The following is a 27,951-nucleotide window of genomic DNA, read 5'->3' as shown; positions in this document are numbered from 1 at the left end:
TAATATTTGACCGAATTGAACATCTTCTAATCTGTTTTGTCTGCGTACATGAACTTAAAGTGGCACAACACAAGATGACAAAACCCAAACACTTGGACCAACAACATTATTAAGGTCAGTGTGTAGTTTATTTCCGGACAATACAATTCTTGGTACATCGACTTCATTGAACGTGGGTACGAAAACGTGTAGAAACACAATGTCCTCTTTGAATATGAAATGCTGTTGACACCGTTGTAGCATACGGCAACAAAACACACAGGTGACACAGGCACTGTTCACTGTCGGGGCCTGTTTGATGAACTGCTAGAGATGCTCCTGAGACACACAGTCTGTCTTGATATTAGTGCGACGATGGACACTGCTTCTGGTCGATACCTCCATGGCACATGGAAGCTCCTCTTATTTTTTTCAGTCAGAGCCACCGAGACATAATTTCCCTCGCACATGTTTTTGGAAGATTAAATATGCTACCTAACTCCTCACCCGCTGCCTCTGAAAATGTAAGCAGTCTTAATTTCAGCTAATCCCATAATCACACTTGTAGAAACCGCTGCTGGCTGATTTGGCTTAATTACCTTCCCCGTTGTCGTAGGTGGCTCGGGTTAGTCCCTCAGATCGGATGGCTCATCAGATGATCTGGCATCGTGATACGGACGAGCTGATTGGTGTACACTGTGCATCAGCAAACCCATCGAGCAAAATAATCCTTTTTTTTTTTTTACAGACAATTCACAGACATCAGTATAGACAGGAGTCCTAATATTGACAAAAGGTAATGCCATGCAACTCTGCAGAATGCATACGATCCATAATGCAGTTGGTTCTCCAGAAACAAGACAAAAAGCCAACATTCCCAACAAATGAAGCACCCATTATATCCATACAGACATATGTGGTTAATGTTGTTTTTCATGTTAGCAAATAAAGAAATGAATATACAGTATATACGGGGGGGGGGGGGGGGGAGGGTTTTATGTTTGCATAGCCATAAACTAAGGTAGAAACAGAACAGGACACAGAGATACAGTATAAATGTATATGTGAAGTTCTGACCCCAGCACACAGCAGTCAGTCCATCTGTCAGTGTGTTATTCATAAGGTGGTGCACCCAAAGAGGAACGTCTAGTGGAGAACAGTTGTGGCTCAGTGTTGTAAGACTTTGGATCTTTGCTACATCTGGACAGAGTTTAACAGTCACACTTGTGCCAAGTCAAAAACTAAACTAAAGAACAGAGGTCACCTGGGGCCCGATCAGCACATTCCCAGAAAATGTATATGTAGTGTCCTTTGGATGAGAACAAGATTACTGTTATAATACTGCATACGTCCGGGTATTTCCAAGAAGCATTCACTCAAGGGTCAGTCAGGAGAGTAAGGGCAAAAGGGGTTAGAAAAAACACTTTACACAAGGGTACGTGTCTCATAAAAAGGTGCAATCTGTAACAGTCAAAAGTGCTCTCCCTGCTTTGTAATGGTATCGTTTTGTATCCAATTTATATGCGACTGTAATATTGAAAAACTAAATCCTTTAAAAAGGTGCCATCCCTGCACATACAAAACAAATCGGTCCATTTCTGTATATCGCGAGAGCGATAAAGTATATTTTATGCTTTTTGTCAGTAAAACGTACTGTTTGTAATAAACTTGAAAACTGACAATTTACAGATTACACCTTGTGGAGTGGAGAAATCTTTAAAGCAGCAAAAGGTAAAATAACACTGTCTCAAAGAGAAGGAAAAATAAAAATTCCAGTGACATCCATAGTTTTTTTTTTGCACGCCACAGATCATGGTGCAAATATTGTAAAAATAAATACATAAATACATACATGGGTAATCAATCCTTACATACACATATTGTATCATAAAATAAGATAATTATAATATAATTATAAAATTCATATGTACAAATGCATAGTCCATATGCGTCCAACAAGAGTCCAAGCAATGACAGTTTTTCTCTTTTGTTTTGTGTGTGTGTGTTTGTGTTTCCATGTGGTTGTGTGTAACATAGGTTAGTCCGTGTGCTGTGGTGTGTGCATGGCACTTACTGTACAAGAACACAGGGCTACACACCAGTTCACTCTGTGCTGTCGTTCTGCTCCTGTCAGTTATTAGTGGGTAAAAGTTCACAGGTCAAAAGTTGAGAGGTACGTGGCCGGGCGTCTCCGAAGAGTCTAGTGTGTGTGTCCTGAAGAGCTGTGTGAGTGCGAATACGGAGGAGATGAGCACGGTGCAGCGTTTGGCCAGCAGCCTCACCCCGTCAGTCTCCCCCTGACCCAGTCCTGCCCCTCCGTGGCCTCCACTCTTACCCCCAGCACCAGTCCCTGCCGTCTCAACAGCCCCGACAAACTCCCTGTAGAGACCCACGATCTCCTTTAACTTTGCCATGGCCTCCTGACTGTCATCGTCCTCATCGCCGTGGACCAGACTCGCATTATGGCAAATGGCACAGCCAGAGCAGGGGCTTGTTCGCAGGCAGGCCACAGACAACTGAACCAGAGCACTGAAGCTGTTGGATAACGAACGCAAGGCTTCATCAGGAGCCCAGCCGACACGCGTGGCCCGCTGGCACCCAGATGCCAGTCGCCGAGCTTCTGCCTGGAGAAGAGTCCTTTCAGCCTCCGTCATGGTGACAGAGCCGGTCCCGGTACAGCTTGAGACTGCTGCTGTGGTAGCGCTGTCTTCCGTCCCATTATGATTTAGGTCAGGCCCTACTTTCATATCCTGCTTTGAGTCTTGATATAATGTTTGTTGTGGCTGCTCTCCGCTCTCTAGCACCAGCAGAAGTTGTTCTATATCTTGACGTAGGGAGGCAAACCCCCCCTTCAGTCCGCCATAATTCTTGTTGGTGAGCGATCGAAGAGGACCGCCAAAAGAGTTTGTGGGGGAAACTGGTCGGGACACTAAGGGACTGAGTTCAGACGAGGCAGTGGAGAAAGTAGAGAGTGGTCGTGGGTTGTCTTTCAGCAGAGACAAAATATTGGGTTTTGGAGAAGGTATCGGAGGAGAAGGGACAGGTGCCGGCGGGGCCGGTTTGGGTCGAGTGCGGCGGGAGAATTCGTAAACGGTGAGTTCCTCGTCAAAACTGACACCGTCCTCTGTGTCTCCGCTGAAACAGTTGGCGTAAACGGTGCGGCAGCCACAAGCCTCCCGCTGCTGCTCTGGTGGAGTGCTGTCTGCGAGCGAGGAGGTTGGTGAGTCTCCGCCAATTTGCATGCTGGACACACCTCCCAATCCTACTGCTGAGTGGGACCGTGATTGAGGCTGCTCTGATGAGACACTGCCGCTGTGCGTAATATTCTCTTTAATAGTGAGATTAGGGTGTGAGCCATTTGTTCCATTGGCCCTTTTCATATGTGATGTCACATCCTGGGCCTCCTTGATGGTGGCGATGACAACCTCAGCTCCGTCCTCTAAAACGGTCCCTTTCCCTCCTGATTTATAGGCAACAGTCTCTTTTTGCTTGACAGGGGTTCTGTTTAAATCTGATAAACCACTGGCGACAGACAAACCAGAGCCAAATCCAGATGTGTCTCCATTGATGGAGCTCGTGGAGGGATAGTCCAGAGTTCCCAAAATCTCCTGTGAACGGGTCATGTACCAAGGCAGAGACTGGATTCTCCCTCTCAGGGCAGAGGCTGGCAGCCTGCCCCCCAGGCTGGAGGAGCTGGTCCTCAGGTCCGATCCTGATCCACATCTTCCATGTTCTCTGCTTTCTAGGCCCCGGACATCATTGGAGTTAGTTGAGGTAAGGGATGTGGTAAGGGTGACTTGTGCATCTGTGTTTTTGGGTGAAAGGCTCTCATGGCTCAGAGAGACCCTCCGGGGTCCTGACTGGATGGTGCCGTTGCGGCTGCTCCAGGGATGGATTCCATTTGGCGTATTTATGCTATCCTTGAAGATCCCTTTGCTTGGATCAGTTGGGGAGACCGGAGAGCTAGCAGGTAGTGACAAAGGGTGGAGATTAGTGGGAGATGTGGGTTTTGGGGGCACTGGAGGGGGGATAGCTAGCTTTGGGCCTGAATTAGAAAGAAGGATAGGGGGTAAGTCTAGTGGTTTCTTTGAGGATAGGGAAGTCCCATTCGTTTGAATCTCAACTTTTGGCGTTTCCTTTTTATCAGGAGTGTTTGCTCTGTTTTTGTAAATGACATGAGCGCCATTTTCATGTGTCACATCGTTATTCTGTTTTAAGCAGTTTTCTTGCCTCTTTGTCTTTTCCTCAGTGTGTGGCGTCGTGATCGCTGGAGGTTGCTTGCTGCACCTCACTGCTGTGATCAAAGGTGATGACAGAGGCAGTCCGCCTGCCCCAGATGTGACAGACTTGAACTCCATGGTGTCTGGCTCCATTTCCAGGAGTTCAGAGGACAGACGTCCAGAGGCATCCCCGTTGCAGTGGGCATACGATCTCCCATGCTTGGGCGACTTGGGAGGAATGATCTGAGGTTTGGGAGGCAGCTGGGGCTTGGGTGCCAAAGGTGGTTTGACTTTAACTTCGGGTTTCTGTGATGACTTTGGTGGACTGGGACGTTGGTTGGTAAGCTGATTTGTGGGCCTTTTTAGTGCCTCCACTTCCTTCTTTATCTTAGAGGTTAGGGTTTTATTGGTAAGGGGGGAGGAAGGCTCTTTCCCTGGGGCAGTTGGAACACCATTCCAGGTTCCACTCAACCGATTAGCATTTTGCCGGTCGGCCAGCTCAGCATCTGTAAAAAAAGGAGACAAATGAAATGAAGCACACAAAGACATCTCTTATTCACACTGATGTTGCCCTCACACAAAAAATGTGACACAGATAAATCTTACTTTCAAGTCATAACAAACACTGCCTTGTGCCTTTTTAAATAAAATAAACATGCTGTGAACAAACCTGATAAATCAGGAACTGGGGGAGTAAATCTGTCCTGTGCATCAAAAAACTCATCCTCAGATTCTGAGACAGCGTCTTTGACCAAAAGAGCTGGCTTAGGGTTTGGTGAAGGTGTCAGGAATAGACTGTCTTCGTCCTTGGAGAGACGCTGCTCAGCCTCTCCTGCTTTGTGCCCGGGAATTGAACTTGTCCTTAGTGGGACTTTCGGCGGTGTCTTTTTCTTTCTTCTAATTGGGGATCTTTCAAAGGGTATACTGTCAATCATTCTCAAATCTCTTGAGCTAGGAATCTTTGAGATCCGTCTGAGTTCTTCCACTCCCCGCTCTTCGTCCTCCTCCTCATCATCATCCTCATCGTCGCTGGTGGCCTCCGGCGGGCTTGGCAGGAAATCGGCCTTGGAGAGATCAGCGAAGCAAAGGCAAGAGTTGTCATTGCCCCGATAATTGAGGTTGGTGGGTCGCAGAGGGCCCTGTTGGCGTTTTGGCTCTAGGAGGAAGGGGTGGTGAACGTCCAAGCTGGGTAGGTCCTCGACCGTGCGTTGTCCACGAAGTGTATCTGTGCGAGACGGGGCTTTAGCTGCGGTGCTACTCTCCTCCAGTGCGGCACTCAAGGAGTTGCTGGACAAGCTGGAGAAACTGCTGGTGACCCGTGGATCAGTGTGATACCAGGGGGTCTCCGGGTTCATTTCCTCATCCATAACACTAAATGTACGCATTGCATTTCCTATTGCTCCTCCCTCCTCTTCACCCTCATTTTCTTTAGCTTCTATTGTCACTATTATTTTCACTTCCTGTTTGCCTTTGTACTCCTCTCTCTCTTTCCGTTCTTCCTCTCTCCTCTTTTCTTCCTCCTCTCTCCTTCTTTCTTCCCAGTCCTGACTTGCAGGGTCTGGACGTTTGTAATTCTGTGAATCCATTGGGTCGTCGTCATCTGTCGAGTCGTCCGAGTCACTACAGCAGCGAGACACATAACCTAATAACACCAGACAAACACCGCAACACAAAATGTTAGCACATTAGCGGAATATAAAAATGTTCAAATTTTGATGGTATGACTTTCTTTTCTATCCGTACCCGTACTGGTTGGTGATATACATCAACATGGGATGTTAAAAATGTCTATCAAAAGGCTAAAAAGCCATTAAGTGATTATTTTAAGTGAAACAGTTTTTGCTCACTTGATAGGGATTCATAGCACACGCCCTCTACTACGGCGAACCTCCCACACACACCTTCTTCAGCAGGAATCCGGTGCACCCTCACTTTTGGGCGCCCCAGACGGAAGACATTGACACTGGGATCCACCAGGAGTTTGCAGTAGCCTCCCAGCAGACACCCTAAGTCTTTGGCTGCCAGAGAGTCCATCAGTAAGGCAAATGGCTGTTAGGGGGAGGGCATTGCACAAGATAAGGTAAGGAGGCAGCGGTTAAAGTCAAAGGGTAAAGGGAGATGAAGGAGTGGGAGAGAGAGGGAGAGAGAGTCACCTTTGAGACAAGTGAATTATATAGCTGGCACACACTCCCTTAGGCTTCTTATCATTTGTGTGTTGAAGGAGAAATTCCTGACCTATATTTACTCTAGCATGAGCTTTCGCACAAATGTAATGTGTTGAGTGAATATCCTTTTTTCACATCTGTGTCAGTGTGTAAGTGCCTGCACATTAATGAATAATGGACCCTGGCGTTTCGGAGACCATACATGTTCTTCCTAACCTTCATGTCGTGCAGTGAGATGCGCAGCAGGCTGACTTTGTCCGACTCCGAGAGCAACTCCACTCGGCTGATGCTGCTGAACTCGACCAGTGTGGAGATCACGTTGAGCTTGTGGTTGATGATCTGACTCATCCCGTACTTGGCTCCGACCAGCAGGCTGACAGCCACCTCCCTGTCTTGTAGCTGAGAGTGAGAGGGGGTTCAGCAGAAAAGAAGAGGAGGGAGTGCAAATAAAATGAGGTGACAAGAAGGTCCAAGTTATATTGTGTTTATTATGCACATATTCACTGTTGTAATTCAACTTTATTTTGTATTTTGTTGATTATTTTATCGTTATACTTTCACATGTTCACTTATTTCATTCTATCTGCTGGTCTTACAAGTTAATTTTCCCAAGGTTTGTATCTTATCTTATCTTAAGTTGGTTGATTGGTTGTAGACCATACACTGTAAGCAATACATGTAAAAACTGTAAAACTGGGTAACTCTACAACTACAGATACAAATTCAAATAAAGATACATACAGAGCAAATGGGTGTGTTTTATTTGTATTTTTAAATAGAATTCAATGTATTGTAACATTAAAGGTCATTGAGCAATTGAATATTCCTTTCATCAAATCTATACTTTTCCCATTATATTAATTTAAAGATTTTATATAATGGACTTTTATTACATCGTCAAGATTTATAATAAAAGTACATTATTTATTGCATTCACACTAAGTGATAATAAAAAGACCCTCTGGGCCACAAACCTTACCATCATTGTAGCCGAGTATGATCGCCCTCCGTATGAAATCAGCTCTCCCAGCTGAGTGAGGTAGGCCACTCGAGCCTGAGTAGAAGATATTACCTACAACGCCACAGTGGACATAGAAGAATAGGAAGAAGGGCAGTGAGAGAAAACCAGGGGAAATATTATGGTTGAGTCACTGAACAAAACAATGCTCTCCATAGAGAAATATGCTCCTTTCCCCCAAATTTGTAATTTTCCTCCATCCCAACCACCATCTATCGCTTTCCCAAGATGCTATACCACTTAAAACTGCTAGGAGGTTAGCAGTCGCTGTAATAGTCGACTAAAAAGTAGCCCAATGCCTCTGCTAATCTCTCACTCTCTGTCTCTTTACGCCTCTCAGTGCTTCCTCCCACTCGTCCCTCAGTGTGTTTTGTACCTTGTGCCGTGGCTCTAGCAGGGACTGGATCTTCTTGAGGTGGTAACTGATTGCTTTCCTCAGGTCCTTCTCCCTCATGTTGCTCAGCAGCGTGGGAGAGATGAAGCTGTCCAGGCCGAACTCCTTCCTGTAACCACACACAAACACACACATTTGTAAGCAGTGAAGGACTGAGCTTTGATATGTGTGAGACTGAGACAGAAAGAGGGAAAATTACCACACACAACAAGACAATTGCGATCCACACACCTGAGCTAGAACAAATACACACTCCTGCTCACACAAACCATTTCCCATCACATTAATTAATTAGTAATTTAGCAATCTGATACAAATTACAGTGATTGCACATTTGAGCAGGAGGAAACACTGACCCCTAAACTGACAGGGACAAAAACAACATATGACTCACGTGATACTCTTGATAGAGGTCCTGGTCTGTCCGCAGCTATCCAGTCTCTCGTGCATGTGCAGCGCTGCCAGGCGCAGTGCAGTGTTACACTTCATCTCTACTGCGAAACGCTCCTGCAACACGTCCCCGACACTCTGAAAGAGACGCAGTCACAGAGTGATGCATACAGCCATGGGAAATGCAAATATACATTACAATAACTTACCAATAAATAACTTAAAGCACCAGACTTTTAGATTGTGTTATGTTAGGTGCATGATGTTACCAATCATGCACCTTATATTTGTAAGTAAAGCAACCTCAGGGACACCTATGCTGTGATTTATGCAGCAAAAACAAACACAGCAAGCACAATAGCACGCTACAATAATAAATCACCTTGACATAAGTGGTGCTGCCAGTGCTTTACTGTTTACTGCTGTGTTGTGTCACCGAAAGAATCCGCGTGCAGAAGAAGACAGAGTTCTTAGTTGATTCATAAAATGTTTCCACCGGTGAAATCCAGATCTATTGAATATAAATGTGGTTTCATGAGGGGACGGTTGGGCCTTGGTGGGGGTATGTGCTCTGCTGTGTGAGATTCTAGTTTGGATTGTGAAATAGCTGAGATGTTCCTCAGAGAGACAGAGATACAGCAGCCCTGTAATATATAAGATGAGAGAACTATAACTTCTCTGACCTGTAAAAAGAGGTACTCAAAGGTAGACGAGTCGTCCTGCAGCATGTCCATAGGGTCTTTGGGGATGAAACACACCCTGAACAAACATCGGTAATCATGGGAGTCCTTTTTCTGCACCACCTGGTAAAGACAAAGCACAGAGGAGTGAGGATAATTACAAACAGTAAAGGCAACAATTCATCGAGCTGTACCCTCTGGATTAAGGTTGTCTGTAACCGGTATTCTTGAAAATGCCAAAAAGGTGAAATCACCCACAATTTAAGCTACATGTTTGTGTGTTGGTCTGTGTGCGTTCGCTGTTTCCATCACCTTCTGCATGAGCTCGTCTTCGTGCAGCAGCAGCAGTTTGTTGATGCTGTACTGTTGCTCTAGCACCAGGGCGAAGTACTCGATGGCCCGGAGGGACAGTTTATCCTTCAGGGTCAGAACAATGTCCTGGAATGGTGGAAAAGCAACAGTTCAGACCCCCTTAGACAAACACGTTTCACCCTGGTCGGCTGGTGACAGATGGTCAAGTCTGATCCCCCCCCCCCCCGTCTCACTTTCCCTTTGGCTGGGAACATAAACGGAAATACAAATACTAAACTGGCTGTCACAACAACAATGTGCTTAAAAAGACAGTCGCCGAAACAGATCTTATGATGTTTTCTATCTTATTATATTAAATTTCAATTTAAATCTAATATATTTTTTCTATTATTCTTCCACACACTCTGTCGCCCTTGGGGAATTCCCACCGTAACAAATGATAAAAACATCATTTGTTCTTTGGGAACAGAAAAGACATACGTGTTTATAAGCACATAGAGTGGTGGTGGGGGGGTCTTAATGATGACATGATGTTAATACCAGATCTGAACAGAACCTCAGTCACACATCACCATGATCCAAACACTGTTGGCGTAGCTGCCATGGAGCCTTGTGATTCTCTTCAGTACTCACTTTGACAGTGGTGGTATTATCAAACTTGAAGGCCTTGGTCTGTCCGTTCTCTAAATAGACTTTCAGGACATTGGGCAGGAAGAGAAGAGAGTTTCCCTGGTGAGGAGAAGTGAGAGATTTTAGCGAGGTTGGACAGCTTAGAACATAAGACCAAATGAAGATGGATCAAAGGCGCAGAAGATGTGGAAATGATGATCGATCGTTTGTGGTACGCGTCAGCCATCACTCTGTGTCAAATGAGGTTCCCCCACCTGAGTGTGCCCGTTGACCACCACCTCCTCCGCAAAGCGCACTTTAACTGGATTACTCCTCAGACGAGCTCTCTTCTCTGCTGACATGATGGAGGACTTGGGATTCTGCAAACCACAGACATATACCGGTGCCATTATGTCAGAAATGCACACAAGCACATACACACGCGCGCGTTGAATTCAAAGCGGTGCAGTGACACAATTAATTCTACAGGTCAACAGAACTTTAAGACACAAACAACCACGGCCTTAATCAAAGGGTTGACATGTCAGAAGACTTATAGTCACATGCTTGGAAACACACAGAGCTTATGTGTAAATGAGGACTGGTGTAACAACTGTGTGTGTGTGTGTGTGTATGTGTTTGTGTGTGTTTGTATGAGGGGATGTCATCAATGTCTTCTCTCTACTCACTGTCATGTACCGCAGGATGGTCACAGTGATACAATCCTCCAAGTCCCTATACAGAAAAAAACACACAACACACAACCGTACACAGAAACATATGAAAACAAACACAGAAGATACACATGTACGTGAACAAACATACACACAAGAGAACTCAATATCCTTCTGTCCAGCTGTCAAGTAACCACTTTCTCTCTGACCTTTTGACCATAAGATCCTAAGCCATTCTCCAACACATATACGCAAACACACACGTTTGTACAGCTGTCTTAGTGAGGACACTCATTAGCAGAATGCATTCCCTAACCCTTAACCTAAATCTAATTCTAACCCTCACCCTAAAACCAAGCCTTAACTGCCAAACAGTGCATTAAAGGGGGGGTCACAAAGTGAGGACCGGCCAAAATGTCCTCACTTTCCCAAAATGTCCTCATTCCGTAGGTTGTGGTCCTCAGCTGTACAAGAGCACACAGTCAGACAGAGACTGACACATACACACACACACACATACACACACAGTCAGACACAGACAAACAGACATACAGATAGTCAGACACAGAGAGAGTTATCTCTGCAGTTGTTCTCACCTTAAGATGCTTTCCACCTGCTCTGTGCTCAGATCCTCCAGCACTGTATCATTAATCTGCAGTACCTGGTCCGCAGGGAACAGTATCCCATCTGCAGGACTCCCTACACACACACACACACACACACACACAAACACACAAACATACACAATGAAAACAGTGAGTGCTTGAATAAAACCAAAACCCAGCTGCATGTGTGGGCTAACACTTTAAGTTCAGATAGAAGGGAGTCGAATGCTACAAATGCACGCACAGATACACACACTGTCACAGGTCACTTTTGGGGACATTACACATGGTCCCCAAAGGTAGCCTATGACAGAGACCCCCCCACACACACACACACACAGAATGACATACACATGGTTGTTCAACATGGCTGACTCAACAATGTTCAGCTTAGCTCTCCAGGATGTGAGGGGTTACAGTTATTCTGGGTCTCATCCAGCTCAGCTCTGCTCCGCTCTGCTTTCCCTGGCTATTTATAATCATTTGTCTTCGGGCGAGAGAGCACGACTGAGGCGCAACACTTTCAGCTTATTCTAACACACATATACATATACACACACACACACACAAAAGTGTATGTATGCGTAAACATTCACAGTACGCCATGTCCACATATTTTCACACACCCAGTGCCTGGCAAAGCCCCCGACCACTGATGGCATTGCCACACTGCTCTGCTACCTCACACACATATACACACACACACACACACACACACACACACATACATACACACACACACACACACACACACACGCACACACACACACACATGCTTGATATAGTTTCACACATTTACATTCTTGCTCCTCCTGTGAAGCGTTCATCTTCACCTCCTCAACACCAGGACCTCACTCTATCTTCTTTCACCCAAAGATTTCAACCAACCAGCCTTCCTCCCTCCCTCCCTCCACTCTGCACACTTTCACACACTGTCTTTGCATATTCACCACTGAGTCTCACTGCTTGCATCACTATAAAATGTTCTCCTCCTCTCTTACCCCTTCATTTTCTCTTTGGCATCTTATAGCAGTCACAGAGCTGGTCCTTTATCAGCTTAATTTAAAGGGTAGAAGTAAAAGTACTGGATCAGCACCTCTCCCCCCCGCCCCCCATCCTCGCTCTCTGTCGCTTTCTCTCGATTCCCATTATCAAAGCTGTCTACATGAAAAGTGATTGAATCAAGGAAGGATGAGCATGTTGCTCTGTTCTCTGGCACTGTGCCTTTCAGTTTGAGTGCCAGGAGAGAGTCGATGTATTAGTGAATGCATGTGTGTGTGTGTGTGTCTTTGTGTGAGAGAGAATGAGAGAGAGAGAGAGAGAGAGAGAGTTTATAAATCTGTCTTGCTGTAGGCGATGCCATGTTGCATAAAGCAGGTGGCCATTTGGAGAGGAATCAGGAAAACAAAGTGCAGTCATCCACGTAGACAAACACCTCTCACATGCCTGCACGCGCACACACACACCTGACACACACACCTGACACACAAACACCTGACACACACACACACACACACACATACACACGGAGGCCACCTCACATGTAACATACCTGCGGCGATGTCCCTGACCAGCAGGGGTGGATTTGTGGTGAGGGTGAAGCCATGTCCAGTGCTACTGTCCAGGACCGGGTCCCTGGTGATCTGCAGCGTCAGCTTGGCCAGGAAGTTCTGATTGGACAGACTGTTGGAGCGCTGCGACCTCCCATCACCTAGCAACCGCTCTCTGAGAAAAGAGTCAAACAGGGTGAAAGGTCACCAGCGTGGAGACTACAACACTGGAGTCATCGACAAATAAATGCAGACGGATTAAAGGCGAGAAACGTTGTTACTGTCAACACTCATCTCTTTCTTTCACAGATCAAGTCACTTCTTTTTCAGGCCGGGAATAGTGCTGTAAAAAGCTTACAATGTGTTATATTTTATATTATATTTTTATATTGTATGAAATAATATCACTTAGATAATGTATTAGATCTGGCCAAATGTTGTTGAGGCATTCAATTACTAGATTTATTAGGATTCATCCTCTGAGAACCATGAATATGCTACCTTTCATGGTAAATATAATGTAGGTCATGGTTTATATGAGCTTGGCTGCCGACATTAATTAGCAAACCAAATAGCCTGTACTGATCTATTCCTCACAGTTCAGGAGCCAAAGAAAAGTTACATTCATACGATTATAAATCATCAAATAAATGAACTCTGGGAATATACAGTATCTAGATTGTTTTCTGTTTTTTCTTTACCCGAGAATGACTAACAGGGAGCTTATTGGCTCTGCAACACATCCGCTGTTTAGAATGCGAAACAGCTTAACTGACAGCGAGTGAACGACACACTCTTGAAAGCATATTTGTGGTTCACTGTTGGGTGAAGGGACAGTCAGGTTTGAATATGTACTCAACTATGAGTTATGTGTCTGAATGTGTGGGTGTGGGGAGGAAATCCAGTGTGTGTGTACCACAAGGAGACATCAACTTAAAACTGGAGATATTTTTCCTCTTTTTGTCACATTTTCTGTTTTTTTTTTAAAAAGATATTTTCCCTTTTTTCTTTTACATCCATTTGTTTTTAAAATGACATTTCACTTTTTCTCAGCTAAAAAGACCAACCTGGCCAAATACATCTTTTGTTCTAAATGATTTATATCTCAAAAACCCACACTCTTCCCCCACAACAGGATCTGGGCGGCCGGCCGAGGAGTGGAGGATGCTGTTTGCTCCACCCTCCTGCTCCACTCTCTATCCCAAACTTGATTGTTTTGTTTTTCTCTACAATAAGTTCTTGACGCAGGGGGTTTGGCTTCTTCTGCTTTTGCTGCGACTGGTTGTGTGCTGCCATCACTTTCTACTGCACACTCAGGGGTTTTCCCCATCAAAATCAAATCTATTTTCTCCCTTAGAGGACATAGGCTCCCTTACACCAGGGTGCCAGGCGTCATAGTGTCCAGTCTGTACCTGCTTAGCGACTCCCGGGTGCGTCGTATTATTGTTCCCACCACCTGCTGCACCCGACTGGCCCTCCGAGCCGGAGACCTGCTCCTACATCGCTCCTTCTCCTCCATTTATCTAAACAGACGGACAGAAGAATGTGAGACAGATTCACAAAGAAGCAAAAAGCAGAGAGAAAAAGAGACAGAGAGGACCTGAAGGGAAAACCGGTTAAAAACAGTTGAAAGAGATGTTTAGCTCTCTCTTAATGGGCTCTATAGCCTCTATAGCCAGAATTGTGCTCCAGCTACATTTGCATTTCATCTGCTCCTGTGTTGAAATGCAGAGCATGTCGCCTTCCTTGAATACAGAGAATAAGCAGATATGTGAACGGAGACCAAGAAAGGCTGTGAGATAGCAAGCGAGCGGTGACGTTTAATCAGCATGTCATGACTCACATCTGAGCCTGAATGACCTGATTTCTCAGCAAACAACTGCACCATGATAACTGAGCTCAACATAACAATGCTGCAATCTGCGTGCAACTCTGCAGCTGTGACTTTTCAGCTTAGCCTGCCCTTTAAACTGGGGAGTGGGGGGGGGACTAAATGAGGGACGGTCCAGGCGGGTCAGCACTTAACCTCGACCACATCTCAAGAATTCCTCAAGACTTTCCCTCCCTCAACTTTTTCTCTCCCAGCCAATCATGAAACTAGATTTGAACTTGCAGAGATAATAAGAGGCCTGACTATCTATTATATGATCGTGTTTCTTTAGTGTTGAATGTAAAAGCATCTACAACGCCTCTAAGTAGAGCGCATCCCTCAACAGTTCAAACCGAACTTATAAGTTCTATCAAACTGCACCAGGTCTATAGATATCAGTTCCACAAATGTGCCTAATCTTTCAAATCAAAAACAATGAATTGTTCCCTGGAAAATCTGTGAAAATGTCAGAAATCCTCTCACAATTTCCTGGATCAAGAGACAACCAAAAATGAATGGGTGCTTCCCAGACCCACACCACATATCCACCAAGTTTCCTGCTAATCGTTTTTTTGTGATGCTGCTAACGAACACACACACATAAACAGAAACATAACCTCATTGGTGGAGCTCACAAAAGATTAAAGATAACGATTTCAAGGTTTGAATGAGTTGTGAGCCATATTGGGATGAATTAAATCTTTATTTCCAGCAGATACTATTTTACTGTTTTCTTGATATATACTTAATGTGCTGTTGTTGCACTGCTGTATTTTGACCCCGCGAGGCAGACAAAACGAAGTGGAAAACTTGGGTAGAAATGGGAAAAGTAGCGACTCAGACCCGATCAATACAGGTAACAATGACGGATGTGCTGCTGAAACCTACTGATCCATACCTTGGCCTCGGCAGCTAGCACGCTGAGAGCTACAGCCACATATGGAGGAAACTTCTGCAAGCCAAGACTTGAGCGGAGATCTTATATCAAGCAAAACCGTTTTCTGGCAATCTGCCACAGTTAACTGGGACACTTAAAACATCCCTTTGTCCAATAAAAGAGGAGATAAGGTCATTACAGTGCAATAACCTTAATGTACTTTCAGCTTTGATTTATGTGGAAACAATACACGCTGCATTGCAATCAATATATACAGGATGTTAGGCAGTATTGCTGTTAGTTAAGTTGAATTCATGAGACAGAAAACTAAATCCCATTGTTTTGTTTTTGAAGAAACAATCAGCAGCGAAAACAGCAGGAGTTCAGCTGGTCTCTGTGGGGGAAGATTGCTGGCCTATAGGGATGACTGGCCTGATTCCATAGTAGTACAGTATGCAGTGTGTGGGTTTGTCCTTAAGAGGATTAGCAGCCGTCGTGCCGCACGGGCCTACACTGGTCAGGGTGTCACTTTAGCACCTCCCGCTGATCCAGATTGAGGAAGACTGATGAGGACGAGGAGGGATGAGTGATGCTAGGCAGCTGACAGCCGTGCACCGAGGGACAGATTGTGATTATTGACAGATCCACCTGCCGTTCAATCACAGAGAAAACAGAAACTGACTCATCGTTCAGCTTCACGTGGCACGTTTGGACTGCTAATACACTTCTCAGGCTTGACATCGTGTTGTTTGGAGACTTGTGCTCTTGTGGGTTTCAGTTGCATGTGTCTGCTGCAATCAATGCAGAGTCAGGTGACATTTTTTGCAGTCTTTCCTCTCTTTCACTTTCTCCCCCCCTCTCTCTGTCCTTGCAGAGTCAGGGAGTCGTCTCCAATGACAGTTTCTCTGGGCAGCAGCAGCAGCAGCAGCCGGCCCTTTCTTTTCACACACGCACTTCCTAAAGCAGGGGTTTACTATCCTCCCTCAGCAGTAACAGCCCATCTTTACAGCTTAAATAAAGCAGGTGTAAGGGAGAACATGCTGAGAGCGTATTGGCATAGAAGGTGACACCTCTAAATATTACACCTGAAAATGAGCTTTTGCACATTAATCTTCTGGAAAAGGAAGGAAGACATTTGACATTCATTCCGCGCACAGGAAATCAGAACCAGCCCTCAGATCAGAGGCTCAAATCCTGCCCTCGCATGTATAAGACAGCAGCAAAACGTCTGGCATTTCAACTCGAGGGGGTGACTCACCGTGATGTGGCTTGTCTCTTCAGGACTCCAGAACACAAATACCCTCTCGCCCTCTGAGACATCAGCTCTGCGACCCCTCCGCGATTGGCTGAAAAGGGGTGGAAGGGGGGTCTTTGCGATCATCAGGGCCAATCCCAATCTGGTGCGGCCACCTGTGCCGAGCAGAGAAATGTCAAAAAGCTGTCAAGCCCCGTTAACAAGATGCACATCCCAACACGACAGCTTTATAATTACAGCAGAGCAGGAGAGGACCAGATAATGAGTAGGGCTGGGCTGAATCTGATATGGGATTTTTAACCTACTTATAAGTGGTGGAGCTATATTCCAGTTATTGATAGTTTCATAGTGAACACAAAAAAATATCAAGCAAAGCAGATGTGAGTCCAAAGCAGCTATGTGGTTGTGGTTTTCCAAGAGGCCCTTCCTCTGGTCCCCAAGGCTCTCTCTCTCTCTCTCTCTCTCTCTCTCTCTCTCTCTCTCTCTCTCTCTCTCTCTCTCTCTCTCTCCTCTCTCTGTCTCTCTCCCTCTCTCCACTCCTCCACAGCCTCAAAAGCACATGGCAATGTGGAGACGAGGCACTCCATCTCCGTCTGGTTGTACTAAATTAAAATTTCATACCGCCCAGTTCAGTTAACGTGATTCCTGATGTGGCAGAGGGAGAAAGCCATGCCAGGCAGATGTAGTTCTTAGTCAATAATAAAACAGGACGAGTCTTTCATGCGAACGTCGGGGCAGAGATGGCTGAAACCTAAGACGGCCTCTGGTTTTGGGGAGAAGAAAAACACACTGGGGGGAAAGGCTTTGTTGTGAAAGGCCTGGCTGTTGAGTTAGGGGAGACATTGAATAAACATTCTTGATCTTGTGTAAGGAAACCGCCTCATTTTGCACTTGAATGTTGATCTGTGACGTAAACGCACACTCCCAGAGGCTTTCATCAAGAGGGAGCAGATATCGGGGGAATTGATAGTTCCATCTGTGCAGCTCGTCCGTCAGGCCCTGTGTTCCACAGACAGAGCTCTCTCTTGAGGCCCGTGCGTCCCAGTGAAAAGCCAGCATGAAGGCCTAAACCCACACACAAACTGCAGGGCACATGAATAATACATGGGGCTAATGCAGCTAGCTGGGCCTCCATCGCCTCCTTCTGCCACTTTGCCAACACTTTCAACAAGAAGAGAGGAGAGAGAAAAGACACACAGGAAAGACGTGGGGGGGGGGGACTGCAGAGGTAGGGAGAAGGGCTGGGAAAAGGGGATAGGACTCAGAAAAAGAGAATTGGTCGAGGCAAAGAAAGGGGAGAAAGGACAGGATATTGGAGGGGGCGAGAAAAGGGGGAGAATTTTAAAGAGGGTGAAAAGGGCAGCGGCACAGAAATGAGGGAGTGAAGCTGCAGGGGAAGAAAAAGAAAGAACAAAAGTTTCTACAGTGAGAAGGTAAAAGAGTGCGTTCAGCAGGAGGAGTGAACGGAAACCTGACTAATGCAGCAAACAAAGAAAAGTCAGGCAGCAGACAGTGATGTATGAACAGTCATTAAGTAAATAAATCAAAAGCAAACCTGTAGCACTGCTCCCATTTCTCCCCCTGCTTTGCTTTGAGACTGTTCCCTCTTTCTAATGATGTGACGGTAGTCTCCAATCTGATCCCAGTGTCAAATCCAAGACAGCAAAGCCTATGTGTGTCCGGGCGGGTGATGAGTCTGCTCCTAATCTGGTTCTGAATCAATAGTAATCGCCAATCCTGTCGTCCACTGTTGTGTCCTTAAGTCTCCAATCTGCCCAGCACACGCAGCTCATCAGCGACCCTCGTCGTCTGTCCAGCCCTTCACTCATCCTCCCTCCATCTTCACTGCGTTCACCTTCTCACCCCTCCTCAAATCATCGCTGCACAAGGAGCATATTTGTATGAAGCGCTGTTATAATAAAGGCATGTCTCAAGCCTTGTGAGCCTTGTGTTTCAGTGTCTCTGAGACAAACCAACCCCACGCCACCCCCACCCACCTCTGCTCATTTTCCCACATGCACAATGTCTCTCTGTCTCAGACAACACGGCCAGTTATTCAATCCTGTCGCCTGGTATGAGTACACACGCAGTTCATAGACGAACTCCACAAACTCTCTCTTCTCGGAGTTGGAGAAGTGGCACTGAAGTGGCAGTTGCTGTTCAGCCAGCTGGACACGAAAAACAGCCAAATGAAAGCTGCTCAAGCCAGACGGGGGGGGGGCTACTGGAGGTCAGACAAACATGGACAGCACCATGGAGAAGCTGTATTCAGCTTATATCCTGCTAAATATCATAATCCGAGCTGATGGATATGACAACCTGATCTGATCTGCGTCTAAATGAAGACTGGACTCAGCACTTAAGACAATCCATTATTGCGGTAACAAACACTCGAGCACACAAGGCACAGACACACACATTTACAACCCATATGCTAAAATATGATTTGTAAGTGAGGTGTTGCACAACTGGTAACCAGACTCCTTCATAAGGTTTGTTGACTGACAGCACAGACACCCCCTCTTCCACACACAGACACACACACACCACACACACACACACACACAGGCACACCGGATACAGCTGCGCCACATGAGTAAGCAGCAGCAGGGGAAGGTTCAGCCACTCAACAATTAATTTTGGCTCCGAGTCTCTGCCAGCAAAGTTGGATGCAGACCTCACTGATGGTTCAGTCTGACAGCAGCACACTTGGCACAAAACTGGGTGAGGGTGAATATCTGGACGACCTGAGGCGAGAGAGATCTACATTTATGAGAAACATTTGGATTGCTTCTGATTTCATAGTTTAAAATCTAGGTAAAGATGTTGAATAGTCCTTGTATGTTTGAAGGTCTTCTGCACAATTTAGGTTACCAACTACCAGTAGATGTAAGCAGGTGTTAGTGGCTACCAGCGGATGTTAGTGACATGACTTCAGTTGTGCACCATAGTGTCTTCAAGGGATTTGGCCTTGTAAGGGACGATACAGACCGAATGTGAGGGTACGCTGAGGCTCAAGGTGAATCTGACTGGCTACCGGAGTAGATGGAATATGAATTGACTATAAATAAAAGTTATTAAACAAAAGACATCTTTTGAAAAAAACATGTTTTGGAAGATAACTAGAAGGTCACTCAGAGAGCAAGGCTTCTTTATCACCATACTGCATATTGAAATCAGATACACACACCATGTACACAGAAAGGTTCTCGACCACACTCTAATTTCCTTCTTTAAATCAATATCACCCCATGAAAAATATTTATCTTTATCTTCCTGATCAAAAACAGCGTGTAGGAAATCGATTCAATGTCACCACGGCCTGCTCTTAAGAAACATGAAAAGTGCCAATCCTTTCTTTTCATTTGTTAATTGTACTGTTACCTGTGAATAGCAGTCGACAAATCATAATAACTTTCATGATTCATCACATTTCATCACTATCAGTTTGAAATGTGTCTATTTTCAGTGATGTACACACATCATCAGATCAAATGGATCCACTCATCTAACATCAACAGATCAAAACTCCCTTTTGTCTACTACTTTGATTTATGGCTAAATACCTGGAGATGTAATTTGGCCCCATCGGCTGAAAATATAGATTTATAGATATGTAATGATATTTTTCACAGGACGATTCCTGACTAAGTGAAATGACCCAGTTGTATCGAAGCGGCAGCCACATGATCAGAGACAGTTGAATTCACTAAATTCTTAGGAAAGATGCTTCAATGCTCCCTTTCTTAAGGACACACTGAGCCGTTCTTTACAAAGACACAACCTTGTTGGAACTCTTTGAATAAACCACTCCACTTATTGATTGATTGTTTGGTAGATAAAATGTCAGAAAATGACAACTCAAAGAAAATTCTTATGTTTTGTTTGACAGTCCAAACACCCAGAGATTTTCATTTAACTTTCAAAGAAAACACAAAATCAGCAAAAATTCTCATTTGAAAAGCTAGAAACTGGATATCTGGCCTTTTTCTTGAAAAATGACTTGAAAATGACTCAACTATTTATCAGAGATAATGCTGACTGAATTTCTGCTGAATATATAATCAATGACAAATTGTTGCAGCCAAACAGTGAACACTGTGTTATGTGGCTATGCTATGAGCTTTGTCCCTGTCCATGAGTACTGCTTATATTTTGAGGGTGGCAGGAGGGCAGACATCTGGTGGGAGTGGGGTCTACGCTGTGCATGTGCTGGCATATTAAAATAATAATTCATGCTCATTAACGGTGGGAGGAACCCTGCGCAGGCAAGAATGGAATATGCAAACTCCACCAGGTCAAACAAGGGTCTGAACCCAGGACTCCCTGTTACCTGTTAAACAGCAGCGTGCATGGTGGCTCATCTGTCTGTCGATTTCAACTGCTGCTGGTTATTATTGACATCATACCTGCATGTCTTCCCGACACAATGAAATGTCCAGTTCTTAATTTAGTCTGTCAGCTCATTCCATTAGCATTATGTGGACGGAGCTCACTGTGCGCCACTCATTTAATTTCCCCTTTCATCAGCGACCTGGCGAGGCTTGAGATCCCCTGTGTGCTATTAAATAATGGGTCTTTCAAAGATTAATTGTGCGCAGTTCTCTATCAATAGTTCTGATGGTTCTGGAGAGAGACACAAAGCGGAACAGCCACAGAGAGAGCTCTTGATGTCAGAGGAAGGTTTTTGGATGTCAGTGGATGATGGATGTTGAAAGTCTGGAAAACTGTCTGCCTCACTTCTTCTGCTTCTGCTGTTGTCTGTGCCAATTTCCTTAAACTCAGGGATCCTTCAACTACTGCACAATAGAGGTCTTATCTTTAAGTAAAAGTAATATGAGTGCAGCCTGAAAGTCTGCAGCAACAAAGGGCCTCCGGGCTCTGGAGTAATACTTACATATAGCTACAGCAAGACTTTAATATTTCATATTACAGCAAGGAATAGAAGAGGAGAAAACCGAGTTATAAGAGGCTGATGGCTTGCAGTACTCAAGCCCTATGATCCTTTTAAAGCTAATGCTTTTCATTCTCTTTATTTTAATTGTGTCAACCTAAATTACACCATCACTGCCAGTCAACTGTGCCATCACCATAGAGCTGTCACATCAATGAGGTCATGCCTCCTTTTTCCTGTGCTGAAGTACTATTGGTACTGTCTGAGAGAGAAAATAAATACCCAGCCTAACCCAAATCTGTTCTAATATCCATCAACGTGCCCATTAATAAATCCATCCATTCAATCCTTTACAGTCCTTATCATACACCGATGCAACCCCTGAGTTCCCTTAGTGAGGAAGGGCAATATTGAACAATCAGGGATAACCCTTAAGTGCGACAAAATTAATCGAACAGGTTCATCTATGGACGGATGTAATGATCTATTGGTCGAGGCATTGGACTGGAGCTGCAAACACCAGCCCAGCAACAGCGGTCTGCCCTGCAGACATGAAGCTATAAGACCATGGAAGAAGAGAGAGGAGGGCTGCCTGACTGGCTGCAGTATCTGGGACAGGGCAGCATTCAGCAGAGCAGATCCAGGCTAATGCAGCCAGGCATCAAGTCTTTCCTGATGTGCAAGTTCTGCCCGTTGTGACTCTCCTCCGGCAGAATGACCTCGGAGCTGCAACTGCCATCACATATTGTGGCATACATCCCTGAGTCATAGCACAATGCCTGAAGCAGTGGCACAGCGCACACACAGACACTCGCTGCACTCGAGAGTGAAAAGGAAAACACATCCTCAGCTGAAGACTTCACAGAGCTGAAACAGCATTCATTCATTCATTAGATGTTATTGTGTGTGTGTGTGCAGTCCAGGAATTACTCATGTTGTGGGGACCTAAGTCTATTGACACAGTCACATTATGGAGTTCTCTTCCTTACGCAGACAAAGAGCAAGTTGCCATCGTGTAAATCATTACAATTTAGGTTAAGGGTATTGGTTGAGGTTTAAACGTAGGTCAACGCAATGTCCTCTGAAGTCATAAAGACACAATGTGTGTGTGTTTGTGTGTGTGTGTGTACCGGTCCTCACGTTCTGACCCACTTTCAAAGAGCTGTTTGGGGGTCCAAGACTTGGTTTTAGAGTTAGAGTTAGAATTAGGTGTAGGTTTGGGTAAGGGGACAGGGTATGGGTTATTCCAAAGACAGTCCTCACTTAAATAAAAATACAAGGTTATGTGTGTCTGTTCCTGTACTAATGCCTTTGTGAGGACCATTAAATCACAGACCCTACGGAGCGAGGCCATTTTTGGAAAGTGAGGACATCTGGACCAGTCCTCATCTTTTCAATGTGCTGCTCGAGGGTTAAGACTCGGTTTTAGGGTTAGAACCGGGTTTAGGTTGGTTAGTTTGTATGGTTAAGGATAGGGTGAGGGGCTATGTCATGTAGTAGGCCAACGAGTGTCCTCACTAGGATAGAAGTGCAAACGTGTGTGTGTGTGTGTGAGATCAGCTGTAAACCACACGCAGCAGCATTATGATGCAGTTAACAACACTCCCCGGGATGTGTGTGTGCACAGTGATCTTCTGCAGTCGCACACGTGTCCAAACGAGGGATCGCGATCAGCGGTCATATAAAATCATGTCATGCGTTAAGCTAAGGCCCAGAACAGCAAAACGCATTGTTCCGGTCTAGTTGTGTCTCGCTTGTCATGCACAGCACGGCACGGAAGAAGGAGGCTGCCGCTGGCCGCAAGGGTACAAGGAGGAGAGATGAGTGTCACATCGCCTACGCCCATTCATAACGTTGCGTGTTCTACGAGCCACATTCCCGGCATCCCCCCACCCCACTGATCCACCAGGATTTAGCCCGTTCCTGTCCAATCTGTAGCCGGCGACCGTGCTTTCATTGCGCATTCAGCAGCATGGATGCGCGCGCTATCACTGCGTGTACATGTGGCACACGAACCACCACAGATTTAGACTGTGACCCCCTCTTGTGTCTGTGTACATCCCCTGATGACCTCAATTCAGACATAAATGGATGTAACCAGCCACACATCGGACGTGGCCGCTGCTCATAGAGGCGTCACAGATGCGTTTAAAACAATCAATATTCCCATTACACTGGTCGCGAAGCAAGTTGGATCGGCGGCCGCGGCCATGCCAGTCAAACCACGGGGCTAAACAAAGAGACAGGGGGAAAAAGGTCAGTCTTTTGTTGCTTCATTTATAATCGTAATCGGATTTAAATCTCTCCATCGCCTTCTACCGCGCACACGGGTGTAGCCCGGTGGACGCCACCAGCATCAGCCCAGCGTCATTTCGCTGTGCTAAAGACTACGCGGAGGGGGGATGTAAGGTGCAGCTCCTCCATCAGACAATAACACCGGGAAACACCGAGAGGACTCACCTCGTGGAGTGAGGAGGAGACGGGCGGACGGGAGTCAGGGAGGGCTGCCCACCCTCCTCCCTGAAAACACGATGAGTCCAGCGGATCAGACCGGGTGGAAGGTTGTCTCTCACGTTTGTGTCCGCGGCGTCCTCCCGGATGGTGGTGCTGATGTGTGATGGTGTGTGTGTGTGTGGGAGGAGGTGGAGGAGGAGGAGGGGGCTCGGCTATGTGCTGGATGCTGTCATCGCGCTGGGACTGTTCTCTAATCCTGAGCTCAGAAACAACCCCCCACCCTCTTGCCTCCGTCCGTGTCTACTCCTCCTCCTCCTCCTCCACTGTCTGCCCAGAAGAACCTCCTCCACAAGGTCAATGAGTCAATCACAATCATAATAACAAAGAATTATTCTTGTTCTACTACTACAAAATGATAAATATAATATAATTATAATAACGTTATGATTTATGATGCAATTTAATTTGTTTAACATTCTAATTTATAATTATAGGGACTGTTTTAAATAAAAAAAACTTATGTTTACCTTCATTGTCATTCATCTTTTTAATTCCGAAATCTGACGTGTTGTGTTTCATTATTATATTGCAATCTTGAGTGCAACTTAATAAACCAAATTGCTAGAATTCTTCTTATTCTACTAATACCATTTATTCTGAGTCATTTTTACTATTTGTACTTTTTATACGTTGACGTTGACGTTAAATGCACGACTTTTACATGATTATGTCTACTTTAATATAATAACACAATAATAATAACAACTATGATAATAATAATGATAATGATCAGCATCATTTATAGTAGTAAAGTATTAAATAGCACAATAGTAAGTTCGTGCATTTATTAAATTAAAATTGTTTTGTTAAAAGCATTAATGTAATGTGTTACAGTAATTATTTTGGGAAATTGTATTTAGTTAATGCATTTTTCAAGAGTTTTAATTGATATTGGCTCCTGCACTGGTGCATGTCTTGCTGAGGGTGCTCTGCGTTAAATAAAGTCCAGAAACTCAATGGGTAAGTTAATTTACCAACAGCCGAAAGCCTAAATGTTTTTTTGATATTAAGTATTCATTTCTCCTCCACAATAACATAGTGTAGTTTTCAGCCTTTTTACACACAAATCTTAAAATGTGTTAAAATAACAACTAAATGCCATAAGCTTGAACTGGGTACAACCTGTACTTCTCTTTAGAACATGTAATATATGAGCCACAAACAAATAACCTTGCTCATACAAGATCTGAAACGTGAAAATATTTAGAAACAATAACTGCACGGTACTAATCCAATGATAACGCTTACCACCGTTACGTTTAATATTTGCCTCTCTGGCCTGTTCCTGCGGTTTGTCCCTCGGCGTGTGCCGTCGTCGTACAACCAACTTCCGGTTATTGCGTCTTTCCGGTTTCTTGCTTATTTCATCCATGCTCCTGAGACGGTGAATTTTCTCTCCACACATTCGGCGGATTGAAGATCCGGTAAATACAGAAGCGATAATGTTCAAACTGGAAGGACTTGGACCTAAAATGGACCCGGAGGAGATGAAGAAGAAGATGCGTCAGGACGTCATGTCGTCTTTGAGGAACTTTCTTCTTTACGTCGCTCTCCTCAGAGCCAGTGAGTTCGGACCTGTGACATTGACTTGTAGCCTCATACTGATCATATTAACCCCCGCAGAGAGATCGTCCAGTGGTGTTTACTTCATATTTGGTCTCTTCATGCAGTTGATATTCAGATCATGTGCTGGAAGAAGCGGACATGTTGGTCTTTGGCTGTTTTTTGATTGACAGCACAGTAGTCCTTAGAGGATGATTGTAAAAATCTTAAAGGTCACTACATTGATAAATGTTGCACACACACACGATGCTTCAGTTCTGTGTCACTGTGTCTTTTCTGATGCAAGACAGTTTTATTTATAAAGCACGTGTAAATACACAGAGGACGATTCAAGGTGCTTTAAAAACAACAAACAAAGTAAACAATTTATAATCAGGCAGAACAGTTTAAAACAAGTCTAAATCAAAAAATAAAAAATTATAAAAACAGTAGAATAAAGCAGTAAAGCAGCTGCATAGCGATGATAAATTGCTTCTCCTTGTTCAGATCTCAACAGTCTAATAATCTGTGTTTCCTTCACACACAGCTCCTTATGTGCTAAAGAAGCTGGACAGCATATGAATGGACCTGCTGACCTCTTCTCTCCTCCACCCACTACGAGTTTCCTGTGTCGGAGACGGAGCACAGACCATCATCATCTTCATCATGAGCAGACCACAGGGGCCAGGCCATCATCTTCCCCCCCGTGTGAGACGACCAGTGTCAGTCCATCATGTGACCGAAAACCAACCTGTTCTCGTTTCTAGTCGTGTTGTAAACATTAGTCTATTTTTTTGTGTGTTTTTTGTTAAATAAATTGTGATCATTGTTAAATGCAGTGTGGGACAATGTGCAGGGTTGCTGCATCTTGCAATAAAGACAAATAATGTTGAAATGGTTTTAATATGTGTGGCTGTTATGTTCTCAAAGATATGGAAACTGTGGGCATAACAGGAGTTTCACCAAACTACTCTGCCAGGCATTGATTATCTTTTCTGTTCTGCTCTCAGACTCTCAAAATCCTAGATCGGCCAGGGGGGATCTCTGTGGAGTTTTCATGCTCTTCCATTGTTTGAGTGGGTTTTCTCTGGGTACTCTGGCTTCCTCCCACAGTCCAGGAACATGTGCACTGGGGGTAGATTTTATTGGACCATAATATTTTATAATCAATCATAATATAGGAAATGGATGAATGAAAGGACAAACTGAGAGATTGGTTGTCTACCCACTGCAAGGTAGATGGATAACAAGTGTGATTAACCTCCATATATTTTCCAACGAGCTAAAATGAAGAAAAAAGTGTCACGTATGACCGTTAAAATATTTATTTAAAGGGTGTGCTATATAGTCTACTCTCAAATACTCTGACTGGCAGGGTACCATAGTTATAATTTAACTAAAACATTATTTAAATAACACCTTTTATAACAATGTTCTTTACAATTTAAAACTCAAAAATGTTTTAAATTGTGTATGAGATCCGGGAATCTCATACACTTGTTCCATGAAATCAAATTGGTTATGTAGTTATTTTTATGTTTTATTAAAAGCTGTTTTTTCCCATAAGTGAAATATCGATGTAGCAAAACCGATGTGAATGCACTGAAACTATTCTCAAAGAATAACATGGTTGATGTCACTAAAATTAACAGTGATGAGAAAATAAAGAATTGCACTCAGTGACTTTTATTGATAATTTTTCAAGCACAAGGATCTTTTTAAGACATGCACAAAACGTCACAATTCTACTGAAAGATACGTTTTTATTCTTCAGAAAAGCCAGAGCAGGAGTGTTGAAATGGAGCATCAGGTTAATCGTCAGGTTAAAGTGCAGAAGAACGAGTGTATGTCTAATCTTCATGGCAAGAACCGTGTTTAGAATGAGAGAGAAAAACATTCTATTTTGAAGGACTCACCTTCAATGCAAACAAGATAATTCTCTTATCATAAAAACTAAGGTTAAGGAGTGCTTCTAGCTGAGGGGACTAAACTTTGCACCACGCATTTCCTTCCTAAAAGTGCAGTTCTGCGTTACAGAATCAAATGAAACTATCGAGGCAGATCTATTATCACATCTGTGTGGTTTCTGTTTCCTGACGTCTGCAAAGCATCAGAGGAGGCACAGTGGCTCCCCTTCAGCCTCTAAAGAACGAGTTCTTTGGGCATCTTTGTTCCCCGTAATCCAGCCAGCAGGTTCTGCGCCGTCAAGACTGACATGACACCTCTTGTGGCGTAGGTGGCACTGCCGATTTAAAACTCAAAAATGTAAGGCAGGAGATAAAAACACTAAAATGTTAGGTCAAAACTAAAGAAAAAAATCTCATTTAAGTGTGGTGGTAAAATAATAAACTGAGCTGAGTAATAGAGAATGAGGTGCACTTTCAAGAGATAACCGCCTGGGGG

General features: G+C 44.5%; 2 protein-coding genes across 2 annotated transcripts; one reads left to right on the top strand and one right to left on the bottom strand.

Moving 5' to 3' along the window:
* Positions 1-104: 104 nt before the first annotated feature.
* frmpd1b (FERM and PDZ domain containing 1b) lies at positions 105-24,389 on the bottom strand. The gene is made up of 17 exons (XM_062394246.1): positions 23,953-24,389; positions 16,602-16,753; positions 14,009-14,119; positions 12,599-12,771; positions 11,038-11,140; positions 10,457-10,502; positions 10,043-10,147; positions 9,792-9,887; positions 9,159-9,284; positions 8,850-8,969; positions 8,171-8,304; positions 7,759-7,885; positions 7,344-7,436; positions 6,581-6,763; positions 6,101-6,248; positions 4,870-5,841; positions 105-4,705 (listed from the first exon to the last, which is right to left on the bottom strand). The coding sequence occupies exons 3-17, from the start codon at positions 14,113-14,115 to the stop codon at positions 2,139-2,141; spliced, it is 5,100 nt and encodes a 1,699-aa protein (XP_062250230.1). The 5' UTR covers positions 14,116-14,119; positions 16,602-16,753; positions 23,953-24,389; the 3' UTR covers positions 105-2,138.
* Positions 24,390-25,345: 956 nt separating this feature from the next.
* tomm5 (translocase of outer mitochondrial membrane 5 homolog (yeast)) lies at positions 25,346-26,447 on the top strand. Its single transcript, XM_062394245.1, has 2 exons — positions 25,346-25,569; positions 26,096-26,447. The coding sequence occupies exons 1-2, from the start codon at positions 25,449-25,451 to the stop codon at positions 26,128-26,130; spliced, it is 156 nt and encodes a 51-aa protein (XP_062250229.1). The 5' UTR covers positions 25,346-25,448; the 3' UTR covers positions 26,131-26,447.
* The last annotated feature ends 1,504 nt before the right edge of the window (positions 26,448-27,951 follow it).

Source organism: Platichthys flesus, chromosome 8 (assembly GCF_949316205.1).
Source record: "Platichthys flesus chromosome 8, fPlaFle2.1, whole genome shotgun sequence".
Lineage (NCBI taxonomy): Eukaryota > Metazoa > Chordata > Actinopteri > Pleuronectiformes > Pleuronectidae > Platichthys > Platichthys flesus.
This window is presented reverse-complemented; position numbering and strand designations above follow the sequence as displayed.